The 13,225-nt window shown below is 33.7% G+C and overlaps 1 protein-coding gene across 1 annotated transcript; it reads right to left on the reverse strand.

The window, feature by feature from the left end:
* Positions 1 to 6,227: 6,227 nt before the first annotated feature.
* On the reverse strand, positions 6,228 to 7,365 carry LOC139853867 (uncharacterized). The gene is made up of 4 exons (XM_071843209.1): positions 7,222 to 7,365; positions 7,039 to 7,134; positions 6,867 to 6,950; positions 6,228 to 6,473 (listed from the first exon to the last, which is right to left on the reverse strand). The coding sequence occupies exons 1-4, from the start codon at positions 7,363 to 7,365 to the stop codon at positions 6,228 to 6,230; spliced, it is 570 nt and encodes a 189-aa protein (XP_071699310.1).
* Positions 7,366 to 13,225: the final 5,860 nt, after the last annotated feature.

Consider the following 13,225-nt stretch of genomic DNA (forward strand, 5'->3'; position numbering starts at 1 on the left):
TCTTCTTACTCACGAGCCCATAAATCTCGCTTATCTCATGACTCAACAAATGGGTTACCTTTGAGAGCTAGGAAGTTTCCCTCTTCCATACTCAAACCATCTCAATCGACTTTTCCAATTTGTTGGTGCCATTACCCCATCTCAAATTCCTCAACCCGTGTCCACAATTCGTATCACCTGTTGGATAGCACATCCGGTCGTCGTTAACTCCTCCAACAATGAAGGCTCAACTATCTCCGATGCATTTAGCACCAACGGCGTTTATGATTGAACTATTAATGTTGGTTAAGATTAGGTTTAAGGGCAGGTAAATACAACACTTTTCCTAAAAGTTAAAACTTGTTATGTACTAATTATCGTCATGTACTTGTTATGCTTATTATTTTTGTTACTCTTTTACTTTTGATATTGGTTCAAGGGGGAGCCATACTATTGATACGCATGAACAATTGATAAGCTTGTATAATTTAAGGGGGAGCATTACTCTAGGGCGCGCTTAGTTCCAGGGGGAGCTAACCTTTTTGCTTCGCCAAAAGGGGGAGAAAGTGTATGGTAAGTGATGTTAACACTTATGTCTACTTACATAACTAAACACTTACTCATATGTTTGTCATCATCATAAAGGGGGAGAATGTTGGTTAAGAATCCAATTATAATATTCAAAAGTTAATCACCTTGTTTTGATGATGACACAAAAGAAATAAGTGTTTGATCATATGTAAGACGAAATGAGTTCATAAGCCTACACTATCTCTAGCAAAAGACCAATACATAAATAATTAACTTGGTAAAATTGCTATGCGACTGCACCATGGTCGACCGTGAGTCTGACCATGTGTACCAACGGCTGCAATCCTTTTCAAAACCATTATCTGCGGTCAACCACACGTCAGACCGTGGATCGACTGCAATTTTCTCTGTAACCAAATTCATAAACTTTAAGATAGACCACTTTGAGGCATCTATAATTTACAAAACCTTTTTAAACATACTTATAATAGTTGCCTTCTTTGAATTCACAAGAGTTTTGAACCAAAAGATGTTAATCTTTACTAATCACACCTAATGACATCCTAATGACATTTTAAGCTCAAATAAGATTTAATACAAAAGTGGTTTACTTTTTACTTGTTACAATATGTCATTCAAATACATACTAATGATGGTCATTAAAAGTCTCAAAAAAGAGTTGCTCTCCCATAACTTTTATGTATCATTTTTGTACATGTGTTATTATGAACTAGTAAGTTGTTGATGTAATAATCTCCAAGTTAGTTCCAACTAGATTTAAACTAGTTCATTTGAGATGCAACAATATTCCAAAGGATAAAATACTTCCATTAGCAAATTGACAAGTAATTAAGAAAGGTTGATGAAGTTTTGGAAGATAATGCTTTGTCAAGAGACAAAATTCTGCAATTATCCTATTAAGTAATCAATGACAAATGGTCAAAGCTTGAAGACTTTCTTCTTTTATGGACATGTCAACTTCTACACTTATGTCCAAAACAAAAGGGGTAATGGGGATAATTTCAGAGATAATTGGCTTTTAGCTGCAGCTATTCAACAAGGGAAAATGACAATTTTCAAGGGACAAAAACGGATATAAGAATAAGATGTCAGAGGTAGACGGTCGAACCACGGTCGACCGTGTAGTGAGCCGTACAGCTTCCAGGCAGATTTCTCTTTCCTATAAAATCCAAACCTTGGAGCATTTGAATACTCACCTCTTGCACTCATATTTTCTTATACTTTCTGATATCATTCTTATAATTCATTGTAATCTTTTAGAGTGATTCTTGCAAGAGTACTTGTAAGCTTAAGTTGTGAGTTTACTTGTAAACTATCTTCTTAAATGGATCTAGAAGGTAGTTGTGTTTTCACTAGGATTGTGCATTAGGATCTTGTGGTAAGATCTTTAGGTGTTTGTGAAGTCTTCAAAGGGACGTAAGGACTCACAAGTTGTAATTATCGAAGTACTAGTGTTGTATCCGGACACTGCACCGAGTTTGGAGTATCATAGTGAAGAAAAATCTCAATTCGTAGAATTGGGGAGTGGATTAAGGAAGATTAGTTAACATCTTCCCGAACCACTATATATCGTTGTGTTTGTTCTCTTTTCCTTTTTCTCTTTGATTACATATACTGATATACATATACATATATTTTATACGTATTATTTGATAACAAACATTTCAAGTCACATTATATCAAGTTCAAGTTCAAAAAAACGTAAAGAAATTTTAAAAATCGACTAAGTAACTATTCACCCCCTCTAGTTACTTACAGATTTGTATGCTAGCATCTTAAGGATTGACCTACCTAGGTTGTGATCAGGACTTATCCGCCTATATGAACTTAGCTACTTCATAGGATTAAGACCCCTGGTTATACTGTACCTGAAGATTCTATGAACTCGGTATGGCCGAAGTTCCTGAGAGGCATCTAATGCGCTTTTAGGACACGAAACTTAGGAATTGAGACATGAATGACCTAGTATGCCTATTGACTATTCCGAAGAGACCTCTTAGGAGCTGTTAAGATCTAGCTAGTACCTTAACTGTATGACCCATACCTATTGCATGTTCTTGTTTGATTGTTGCCCTAGGATTAAGCCATATCAACTGTTTAGGTATATATTAGGTTTCTATCTACTTTACTTTCAGTATATCAACTGTAATGATGTATAATGTTTAGATTAGTATGATCTCATTAGTATGATGAAATGGTTGTTAGTTTTCATTTAAGGTTTTGTCAACTTCACCCGACGGACTCCTTCCGTTTGTTATCAGTGTTTAATCAACACGGCACGTTGTTATTCAATTATCCAAACTGATAACGAGGGTTAGGATTAGAACACAACTCACTAATAAACCTAGTGCTCTACTGAGAATAACCTCCGAGGTATAGTTACCTTTCAATTATACAACCGCGTGACATACTTTTCACTACTCAACGAGAAACTCCGAGAATCCAGAGATAAGTAGGTCTTTGTAATTGGCTCATCTAAACAGATCTACACCATTCTAAACTCGGATTTAACATAAACATAATTACCTTTCCCTAGCCCAAACTGGCATCTTGGTCAACATTTCCCTGATCTACATACTCCAGATATCCTTCCACCTCTTTTACTTTTCCGCAATTAGGATTATTAGCTTAAAACCAACTACTATTCTTTATCTAGGTAATTTAGTCTAAAGGTAATTATCTACTTGATCTTCAATTGTCTAAACCATTCAAAAGTACGACCCTAGGTTAACTTACACCTTCTACCTTAGAAAGTTAAAAGTAAATTTAGACCCCGTAAAATATAAATAATAAACAATTGTTCTCTCCCTTGATCGGCTGATCCTGGCGCCTTGCGGTCTAACGACACCGCATAAATAAAACCGTTCGTTTCGGTCATATCAAGGATCATCTTAATTACATTTGGGTGCGGACACACAAATGTCTTATTCATTCATCGGGGAGCTCAAAAGTATCTAACTCCAAACATTTTGGAGGAACAGATTCTATATTGCATAAACATGTCCATCACGAGCTTTACAATATAGCCAATAATGACCTTTATAACAATCTTATTCTGGATAACGTTTAACCATATCAAAGTACAATGTTCCACACATCAAAATTGGTGAGCATCTTAAGTCTATGATCCATACGGTGACATCTCATGATTGGGTCATTCTAATATTCATCATCAATGAATACACATGAATATTGGCCTCAATAAGCTAAAAATTGATCATCAATGAATATAACCAAACATCCATGTTAATCTTAATTCATGTTATTCCCTTAACATGACCCATTATGGAGATTCTGACAACAATTACTCATGGATTAAACATGATAATAAATAATACCGTGATATAAATGAAAATGATCATACCACCTATATATCAATTCATTAAGATGACACTACTTAATGTTCTAAAAAAATCTAAATACTAAATTACAAATGAAAAATATCATTAGTGTAACAAAGTCCAATACTAATAGGATAATCATCATATTTGTTGTGCATCATGGGCTTCGTGAATGGATCAACCACATTATCATTTGTATGAACCCTAAGAATACTAATCTCATTGTTCTCAACGACTTCATGAACATAGACAAACTTTAGAAGAATATCTCGAATATATTTAAGTATAAGTGATTCTTTCATAAGTATAATAACACTCGAACTATCACGGTACATTATCAGAGGAGATTTAATGTTAAGTACTACTCCGAGAACACCAAGAACCTTCCTAATCCATAAAGCTTCCTAAGAAGCTTCTCAGGCAACAATGTATTCTACTTTTATTCTAGTTTGTTCAATTGTGCTCGGTTTTGAATTCTTTCAATCATCTGTCTCGCCCATCATGACATAGACATAATCTAACTGGGATCGAGAATCATCTTGATCAGTTTAAAAACTAGCATTTGTATAACATTCACTACAAGAAAACTGCGTTCTTAGGACCCCCATAAGGGTCCTAAAAGGCCCATTCTTAGGACCCTTTGCCTGATAGGACCCCCAAAACGCACGACCTAACAACAGCGGTCATATTAATCGAAAAGGGTCCTAACGCTTATAGGACCTTTTATTTGAGTCGTATAAACAACATCGAAAGGGTCCTAAGAATGGGCATTTTAGGACACTTTGTAATACTTTGAAACGCACAAAAGGGTCCTATGATGCCTAAATTTGTATGATAGATCATATTAGGACCCCAAAAAAGTGTACTAATATAATGAGAAACTATGTTAGTACCAATAAAAGCGTCCTAAAATAATTGTAAATTATGTAAGTACCCAAAAAAGGGTCCTATTATAAAAATATAGTAGTTTAGTACCACAAAAAAGGGTCCTAATATACATTTAGTAGTTTAGTACCACAAAAAAGGGTCCTAATATATATAATAATTATGTAAGTACCCAAAAAAGGGTTCTATTATAAACATATAGTAGTTTAGTACCACAAAAAGGGTCCTAATATAACTATATGTTAACTTAGTACCCAAAAAAAGCGTCCTAACAAGTCATATGAGTTTCGAATATCCGGTTCGAGTATTCAGGTCCATTTCGAATTTTGGGCCAGGTTATAGTAATTGGGCCTTTCCAGGCCAGTTCAGATAATTGGGCCTTTTAGGCCAGGTTATGGTAATTGGGCCTTTCCAGGCTAGTTCAGATAATTGGGCCTTTCCAGGCCAGTTTAGATATTTGGGCCTTTTGGGCTAGGTTATGTTAATTGGGCCTTTCCAGGCCAGTTCAGATAATTAGGCTTTTTAGGCCAGGTTATGGTAATTGGGCCTTTGCAAGCCAGTTCAGATAATTGGGCCTTTTGTGCCCGGTTATGCTAATTGGGCTTGTCACCACGTTTAAGCTTATTGGGCCTTTCGGGCCTGCTTCAGCTATTTAGGCCTTTTGGGCCCTGTTCGGATCCAGTTTTCTTTTGATTGCATCAATTTATTATTCATTGCAATTACAATAATTTTAAATTTTTAAATTACAAAACAAATTAAATATAAATTATAATATTTATCACCACATGATTACATTTACAATAAGTTATATTGTTTCAATAATAATAAAATCACGACAGGACAAATCATTGTTTCAAACACACCAACACATACATCGTATCAACAAATTATTTCAAACACAAACATTCATTAATAAACCGACCCACATTAACAAACACAAAAACTCTTCAACCCTTCACCATCAAATCTTGATCAATCCTCACGTACCAACTACAAATTAAATCATCCATGTATAAGCATAAAGGTGCACATTATAAAAATTAATCTTAATTATTACAAATTTAACAAGGACATACCTCGATTAACTTAGTAGGCCAAGCAATAGACGTACCAGTAACGTCATGAATGCATTTCAAATAATCATATGGCCTAAACAAAGCTTCATCTTTTTAATGGCCACCTGAACATGGACCTCACACCAACCATGTCCAAGTTCTGTTCCATTGAGAACTGTATTTGGATCAATGCTCCTCAACCTTCCTATTGCTACGTTCTCGAAGTTTGTAAGGTTTTTTACATAAACTTCCTTATCGACCTAAAATTTAGTTGTCACAAAAAACATTTATGAACGCTAAAAGGGTAGAAAAAACATTAAGCTATTAAATTGAAACATACCCATAAACGGTGATCACCCAAACCATTAGCATGAACACGCGAACCATCATTCTGAGCAATCGAACCATTGTTCTTCTAGGCTTTTAACCTTGCATTTTCTTCTTCAAGTTGTGCATTTCTAGACATCAGCTGAGCATTTGCTTTGCTAACAGCTAATCGACTAGGTCCTGCACCCCACAAATGATTGGCGCGAACACCAAGTCCGTACATTTCTGCAGTACCATTTTTAGCTTTACCCATTACCGTGGAAAAAACATCATCTGGTCCAGGTGCATCAGTTGCACCATCACCGAGTTTCTCGGTTAGGTCTTTCATTTGTTTCTGCATAAAAGAGATAGTAAATCATTGATATTTGATTCAATAATATGACCAGTATATATATAGGAGATGGCATCGATATACATGGAAAATTGTCAACTAATTTGTGAGCTATAAAAAGGATAACTATCATATTATAATTCTACTCTGATATTCGATATATGCAATGCCCAATCACAGTATAGCCCAATCACAGTATATGCAATGCTTACCCTTGTAACTAATTAAATTAAAGATATGGTTAATAGATATTTTCTTTTATCTCTGACCTAAAAGTATACTTCAAATTAAATAAAAACCTCACAAGTGGTTTATGGTGATTAACATATATATAAATATACATCTACTGATATCATGTGTAGGATATATTTGATCTACTTTTGTAAAATTACTTACAAAGACACGAGCAGCTTCACCTTCACCGATTTTGTAACATTCCTTAAACATATCCACCCTAGTTGGCTCTCTTCCCAACTTCACCTACAATGAGTAAAACCGAGGTAACTATTAACGATGTATATTCAAAAGCTATAAGTACTATATAAATAATTCCCCCATGATATATTACCTTCAGTTCTTCACGAATTCTTGCAAAACTTTTTTTCCCCGTCATTTGTGACAACTTCTTTTTAGCCCTATTGTCTTTGTTTTTTTCGGTCATCTCCTGAAAAAGAAAAGAGCGGTCAGTATTCGAGGAGATCAAATCACGATGGTTAGTCTATCTACATGAAATTGTAAGAATATATCATACCATCACATTATCTCTGGTCCAATATTTAAGAAGTCTTCTCCAGTGTCTTTTGGTTAGTTGTAGAGATGGTGACTTTAATAGCTCCTCCATTGGTTTAGACGGGTCAAAGTAACATTCTTTAACTCTTGCTCTCCAATTTTTCATCTTGCGCCCATATTATTGGAGTATCCACAAATTAGCAGTTGGTGGAATATCAAACTTTGTCTACAAATTATATATAAAAAAAACATATAAATCACATGCATGAGAACAAAAAAAAACATATTATCACACAGATTTTAAAATATGTACCCTTAAGAACTTCATCAACTTATCCTCCTTTTCGGGTTTAACTTTGTTCCACAGTCTATATATTGGACAATACTGGTAACTCCGCGATAAGTGACCAAGAAAATGGGTAAATTGACTACTTTGCACTAATTGGCTGGCCATGTTCATTAACAGTAATAGGAAGTCGAACATGTGGCTTTTGCGTATATATCTGCCGCATAAGAGTCGGTCCTCTCGACTGATTATCTACAAAATATGTGCACTTGATTTACAACTGATACACTAAACAAGAAACAATATAAATCGAATAAACAAACCAAATTAGAAAAAGAAAAAATAACCTGGTTCAGTTTCTTCATTCACACGTGAACCTTATTCAGGTTGTTCATGTAGTACTTCAGTTAGTTGTACTTCAGTTTGTTGTAGTTCACCTTGTTGACGATGCTTTTCAAAATCTTCATCATAGCTTGTGTAATTATCGTATTCTTTATTTTTTCGTTGTGCATCATCCTCGGGCTCCGTATCTTCATCTTGCAGTTGAAGACGACCCAGACCTCTACCTTCTTCTTGGCTGACTCGTTGAACTTTACTTTTCCTTAACCTCGGCCTTTTATCACTTACATGGCCCTTTTGAGACTTGGATTTTGAGGATGATTCTTTGGAGACATGAGAAACACTAACTCGTTTTCTGATGGTAATGGGTGTAACGAACTGGCATTTTCTCATGGTATTAGCCTCAACCTGTTGAGAGGATCTAAGTGAAGACTTTTTTATTCCTTCAATTTCCATAATCTACAAGAATGTAAAGAACAATAATGAGCAATTATATCAATTAACGCAACAGAGTTATAAACAATTTTATATACAGAGTAGTTAGGAATAATTAAAATTACAGAATCGTTAATCCATTTTCATGAAAAAAGATATACAGTTTGGTGAAAAAAATATATACAGTTCTTGTGAAAAAAGATACCTGTGTTCGATCTTGTGAAAAAAGATATCTGTGTTCTTTGAGAGTTAGTTAACTGTTCTTTGAATTGGTGAAAAAAGAGATAAGTGAGTTGTTCAAAAACCTTTTAACTAGCTAACCCCAATTTGATTTGGCGCACATACTAGTTTTGATCCATCCACACCAAAACAATCTAAATTACCTATTTTACCAGTGTAAATAGTAAATTGACTTACTAGTAGTTTAAGGGTAAAATAGGAAGTTTGTATTATTTTAGAGTGGAAGGATCAAATGCTAGTGTGGAAAGATCACTTCCCAAATTTTGGAGGTGAAATTTGAATTTACCCAAATTTGGGAGGTGATGTTTGAATTTACGATCAGGTTCAAAATTTGGGTCTGAAATCCGTGATATTTGGCGGTTTCTTTTGAGAGGGTAAGTTTTCGTGAAAATTAATTGAGGTCGTATAACTTCTCTATTATCTAGCTATTACTGGTAATTAATTTATAAACTTTATAGAATAAATGTACACGAAATTAATTTAATTATTCATAAAATGTATTTTTTTTAAATATATCATAATTTATCGTAATTTAACATCGTTTATCGTAAATTAACATTGTATTATTTTAGGGTTTGGAGGTGAAATTTAAATTTACCCAAATTTGGGAGGTGCATGGTTTAGGCTTTAGGGTTTAATGTTTAGGGTTCATGCATATGTTATAATGTTCAGGGTATATAGTATATGGTTTAGGGTTTTAGGTATAGGTAAAGTTTAGGGTTGGTATAGGGTTTATGGTTTAGGGTTTGTGGTTTAATGTGTAGGGTTTGGTTTTTGGTGGTGTGCCCAAAAGTTGGTGGTGTACGGATCATCACCCTTATGGTTTAGGGTATAAGGTTTAGGGTACATGGTTTAGTGTTTATGGTATAAGATTTAGGGTATAGGGTTTAGAGTTTTTGGTTTAGGTTTAGGTTTAGGTTTAGGTTTAGGGTTAGGGTTTAGGGTTTATGATTTAATGTTTGGGGTTCAGGATTTAGGGTTTAGGGTTTATAAAACCTAAACCCTGAACCCTAAACATTAAATCATAGACACTTAACCTTAAACCCTAAACCCCAAACCCTAAACCCAATACCATATACCGTAAACGTACACATTAAATCATAAACACTTAATCCTAAACCTGATACCCTAAATCCTATATCATATATACCATTGATATCGTAGCGGATGGGTATAAAATACTATTAAATTTTACAAGAAAATACTATTAAATACGATACAATTTTACACAAGATATTTATTTATTTAGAGAATGGATATACTTAAACCTTGCTACAACACTTATAGGCAGTGTACCTAATCGTACAGTAGTGTAGTTTTTAGTAAGTCCGGTTCGTTCCACAGGGAAAATCTTTAAACAAAGCTTAACGCTATATTAGTTTACTTTTATAAAAATACAAATATATATATATATATATATATATATATATATATATATATATATATATATATATATATATATATATATATATATATATATATATATATAAGTAATATTATTATTATAAAGGGGGGTTTTTATCGTTTAATGACCGGTTTGTCGATTTTAAAACTTTAGTCGCAATTAAAACCAAATGTAAAATAATAAATAAATACAAGACTTAATTTAAAGCGTAAAGTAAATAACGATAATGAAATTGCGAATAATAAAAGTGCAATTAAATATAAAATAAAGGAAATTAAATATGAAATAAAAGAATTATGCTTATTTAAACTTCCGTAATCATGATGTTTGACGTGTTGATTTTAGTTTTATGCCCATGGGTTAATTGTCCTTTGTCCTGGATTATTTAATATGTCCGTCTGGTTTTTGTCCAGAACAGTCCATCAGTCATAAATATAAAGTGCGAGTATCCTCGTCAAATTATCCTTATACCCGAAGTTAAATATTCCAACTAATTGGGGACTTAAACTATAACAAGATTTTAATACTTTGTTTAATAATTACACCAGGATGTCGACTGAGTGTAACCCAAGGTTTTAATATTTTGTTATCAATTATTCCAAGTGTCCTTTTACATAATTTCACCCCTGTTTTAATTATTCTAGTGGCTATTAATTCATTCCCGTGTCCGGTTAAATGAACGATTATTCGTACATATAAATACCCCGCCCATCGTGTCCGATTGAGTGTATATGGTAATTTATAGGGACGCCCAATTGTAAATCTTTATATTAACATTAACAAACTATCATTTAGTTAAACAAATATAAAGCCCATTAATAGCCCATAGTCTAATTTCCACAAGTGTCGTTCTTTTGTCCAAACCCCAATTATGGTACAAAGCCCAATTACCCAATTTTAATAATTAGCCCAACATCATGATTACTTCGTTTTAAATAAGCATAATAATAACTTAGCTACGAGACATTAAATTAAAAAGGTTGAACATAACTTACAATGATTAAAAATAGCGTAGCGTTATACGGACAGAATTTCGACTTACACCCTTACAACATTCGCTAACATACCCTTATTATTAGGATTAAAATTAAAATTAAAATTAAAATTAAAATTAAAATATAAATATAAATATTTACGTATAGATATAGAGAGGATGGATATATATGTTGGTTTTTGCGATCAGAATTCGTTTGCTTTTATAGGGAGTTTCAGAATTTGGGGCTCCGCGACTCGCGGCCCTTTTTGCCTTCAAACTCCGCGAGTCGCGGAGTTTGAAATTCCAGCTCACTCCAAATTGGATCTTAGTCTGCCGACGGTTTTAAATATTAATATAATATATATATAATTTTTAAGAATTATTTATATATTATATTATATTCATGTGCATAGTTGACTTGTAATTTTTAGTCCGTTGCGTCGAGCGTTGAGAGTTGACTCTGGTCCCGGTTCCGGATTTTCGAACGTCCTTGCGTACAATTTTATATTTTGTACTTTGCGTTTTGAATCTTGTACTCTTGTAATTTCGAGACGCTTCTTATCAATAATTGGAACCTCTTTGATTGTATTTTGTACTTTTGAGCTTTTTGGTCGTTTGCGTCTTCAATTCGTCGAATCTGTCTTTTGTCTTCACCTTTTATTATTTAAACGAATATCACTTTTAAATAGAACAATTGCAACTAAAAGCTTGTCTTTCTTGAGGAATAATGCTATGAAATATATGTTCGTTTTTAGCATTATCAAATATTCCCACACTTAAGCGTTGCTTGTCCTCAAACAATATCGTCTTGAAATACTAGAATCACTTCTTTATTCTGCACACTTTGTACATCAGTGATTTCTATACGGCGGTATAAACAATGGTAGTAACGATATGGTTTACAGTCCCACATGACTATAAAAATTTAGATCCATTAAGAAAATTGGATCTTTATGAAAACATTTGATCTTTTGAAAATTAAATCTAGTTTTTACCCTAGATAAGTTTTCTGGAATAACCCTTTACCGGTGTTTGCAAAATATTTTTGTGGGTTTGGTGGGTTTCAGATTTGAAAATTTTAGCTCAAAACTTGCGGTTTTGTGTCACCCACTTGCTAACCTTGTATTTGGAAAGCAACACGTCCAGTTTACTTGTCCCGTATATTACCTTTCGATAAACTACCGTCCGGTTGTAAAGGAAAGCGTTGAACAAGCAACTGTTAAGGCAATGTCCCCTGACATGCTTTTAATTATGGTCTATAACGTGTCGGACGCAATTACTATCCCTGGTAGGAGCAATAGTAAAGCTCACCCTTATGATTTTTTGGTCTGGCACAAGGTCCTGTCTTTGACCACTATGCAACCACCGTTCTTACGGTTGACACCCGATTTAGTTCAGGTGACCTAATGAATTCCAGGTGAATTCCTAGGATTTTACGTTCAATGGTAATGAACGCATTGAAAATAGGGTTTTCAGAAAACAAATCGGTTTGTAATTTTGATCAAAATATTTTCTCGTTCAAGCTCGAGTTTAGATATCATTGAATTCCATGAGTTTGTAATTCTCAATCTTTAAGGTCAATCTCAAGGATTGAGTAATATCAGGCTTAAAAGCTGATTTTTGATCATTTAAGGAGATTATCCTTTCTGGAGATCTGATTCATTAGTCTTATCCAGCTAATTTGCATGGTGCCCCCCATTTTACGAGATAAATCCTTCTCATGGTTAGGATAAATCTGACCACTTGGCGACCCTGTTTAATGCTGAGGTCCGTGGATTTCCTGCTGATTTTAGTAATGACTTTTCTAGATTTTTCGTCAACCTACAGCTGGTCTGGACGACAACTTCTTGACCTAAATCAAGAAGCGCGTGTCTTTTTCGGAAGACTTTACTTCCTTTTAATGATGGAATTGATTCATCGTGTAGATCCATCTTTCTTACAGTAAATCAGGTAAAACTTTTTAGTTTAGTCCAAAGCAAAAGTATTTTCAGTTATTTGTACAAAAATATGTGATATATGTTTTGAATAACTTGGAGAATTTTCCCACACTTGGCTTTTATTTTCCTTTTTATTGTCCTCTATTCCATTTTAAATGAATTTTAATATTTTGGTTTGTTTCTCAATTTATGTCCTTTCCGAGGTTACAATAATTTCGGTGTTAAAACCTAGTTTTATCGTTCATAAATATGTATAAACATGATTTTGAGTTCATTTAATTGAAAATTTTGAAAAATTTTACTAGAATTGGGTAGTCAGTATATAATACTAGGGTTGTTCTTTATTATCAGAGAGCACTAGATTCTAATACAACTACTGCTTTACTAGTATTTTTAATGGTAACCCAG

This window comes from Rutidosis leptorrhynchoides, chromosome 6 (genome assembly GCF_046630445.1).
Source record: "Rutidosis leptorrhynchoides isolate AG116_Rl617_1_P2 chromosome 6, CSIRO_AGI_Rlap_v1, whole genome shotgun sequence".
NCBI classification, from domain to species: Eukaryota; Viridiplantae; Streptophyta; class Magnoliopsida; order Asterales; family Asteraceae; genus Rutidosis; species Rutidosis leptorrhynchoides.

Coding starts and splice junctions, on each gene's coding strand:
- LOC139853867 (XM_071843209.1), bottom strand. CDS start 7,365: ATGAAAAATTGGAGAGCAAGAGTTAAAGAATGTTACTTTGACCCGTCT. Junction 7,135..7,221: donor GGACCAGAGATAATGTGATG/GTATGATATATT, acceptor TTTCTTTTTCAG/GAGATGACCGAAAAAAACAA. Junction 6,951..7,038: donor GAATTCGTGAAGAACTGAAG/GTAATATATCAT, acceptor TACTCATTGTAG/GTGAAGTTGGGAAGAGAGCC.